The following is a 365-nucleotide window of genomic DNA, read 5'->3' as shown; positions in this document are numbered from 1 at the left end:
TATATGTATGTGTACGTGTCCATATATATATATATATATATATGTATGTATGTATGTATGTATGTATGTATATATGCTATACACCCACATATATACCGTTTCAATATTTCTCTTTCAAACAGATGCTGGATGACAAGTTCAAGTCTGCTAGTTTTGTTTGTGCCAACGGTTGCCCTGGTGATAGTGGTGAGTCAACCAAATCACAGTTTACATACTTATTTCCTTACTTTCCCTCTCTTTCTCACTCTCTCACTCTCACTCTGTCTCTACTTCTCTCTCTTTCTATCTCTTTCTCCACCCCTCTCTCTCTCTCTCTCTCTCTCTCTCTCTCTCTCTCTCTCTCTCTCTCTCTCTCTCTCTCTCTC

The 365-nt window shown here is 38.6% G+C and overlaps 1 protein-coding gene across 1 annotated transcript in view; it reads left to right on the top strand.

The window, feature by feature from the left end:
* Nucleotides 1-365, top strand: part of LOC106870463 (cadherin EGF LAG seven-pass G-type receptor 1) — a 143,646-nt gene that overhangs the window by 123,578 nt on the left and 19,703 nt on the right. The window contains exon 18 of the mRNA XM_052969136.1: nt 123-186. Coding sequence (XP_052825096.1) covers nt 123-186 — 64 coding nt within the window. The remainder of the gene's footprint in view (nt 1-122; nt 187-365) is intronic.

This window comes from Octopus bimaculoides, chromosome 7 (genome assembly GCF_001194135.2).
Source record: "Octopus bimaculoides isolate UCB-OBI-ISO-001 chromosome 7, ASM119413v2, whole genome shotgun sequence".
In the NCBI taxonomy this organism is placed as follows: domain Eukaryota; kingdom Metazoa; phylum Mollusca; class Cephalopoda; order Octopoda; family Octopodidae; genus Octopus; species Octopus bimaculoides.
The sequence above is the reverse complement of the archived record's forward strand: the minus strand, read 5'-3'. Positions and strand labels throughout refer to the sequence as shown.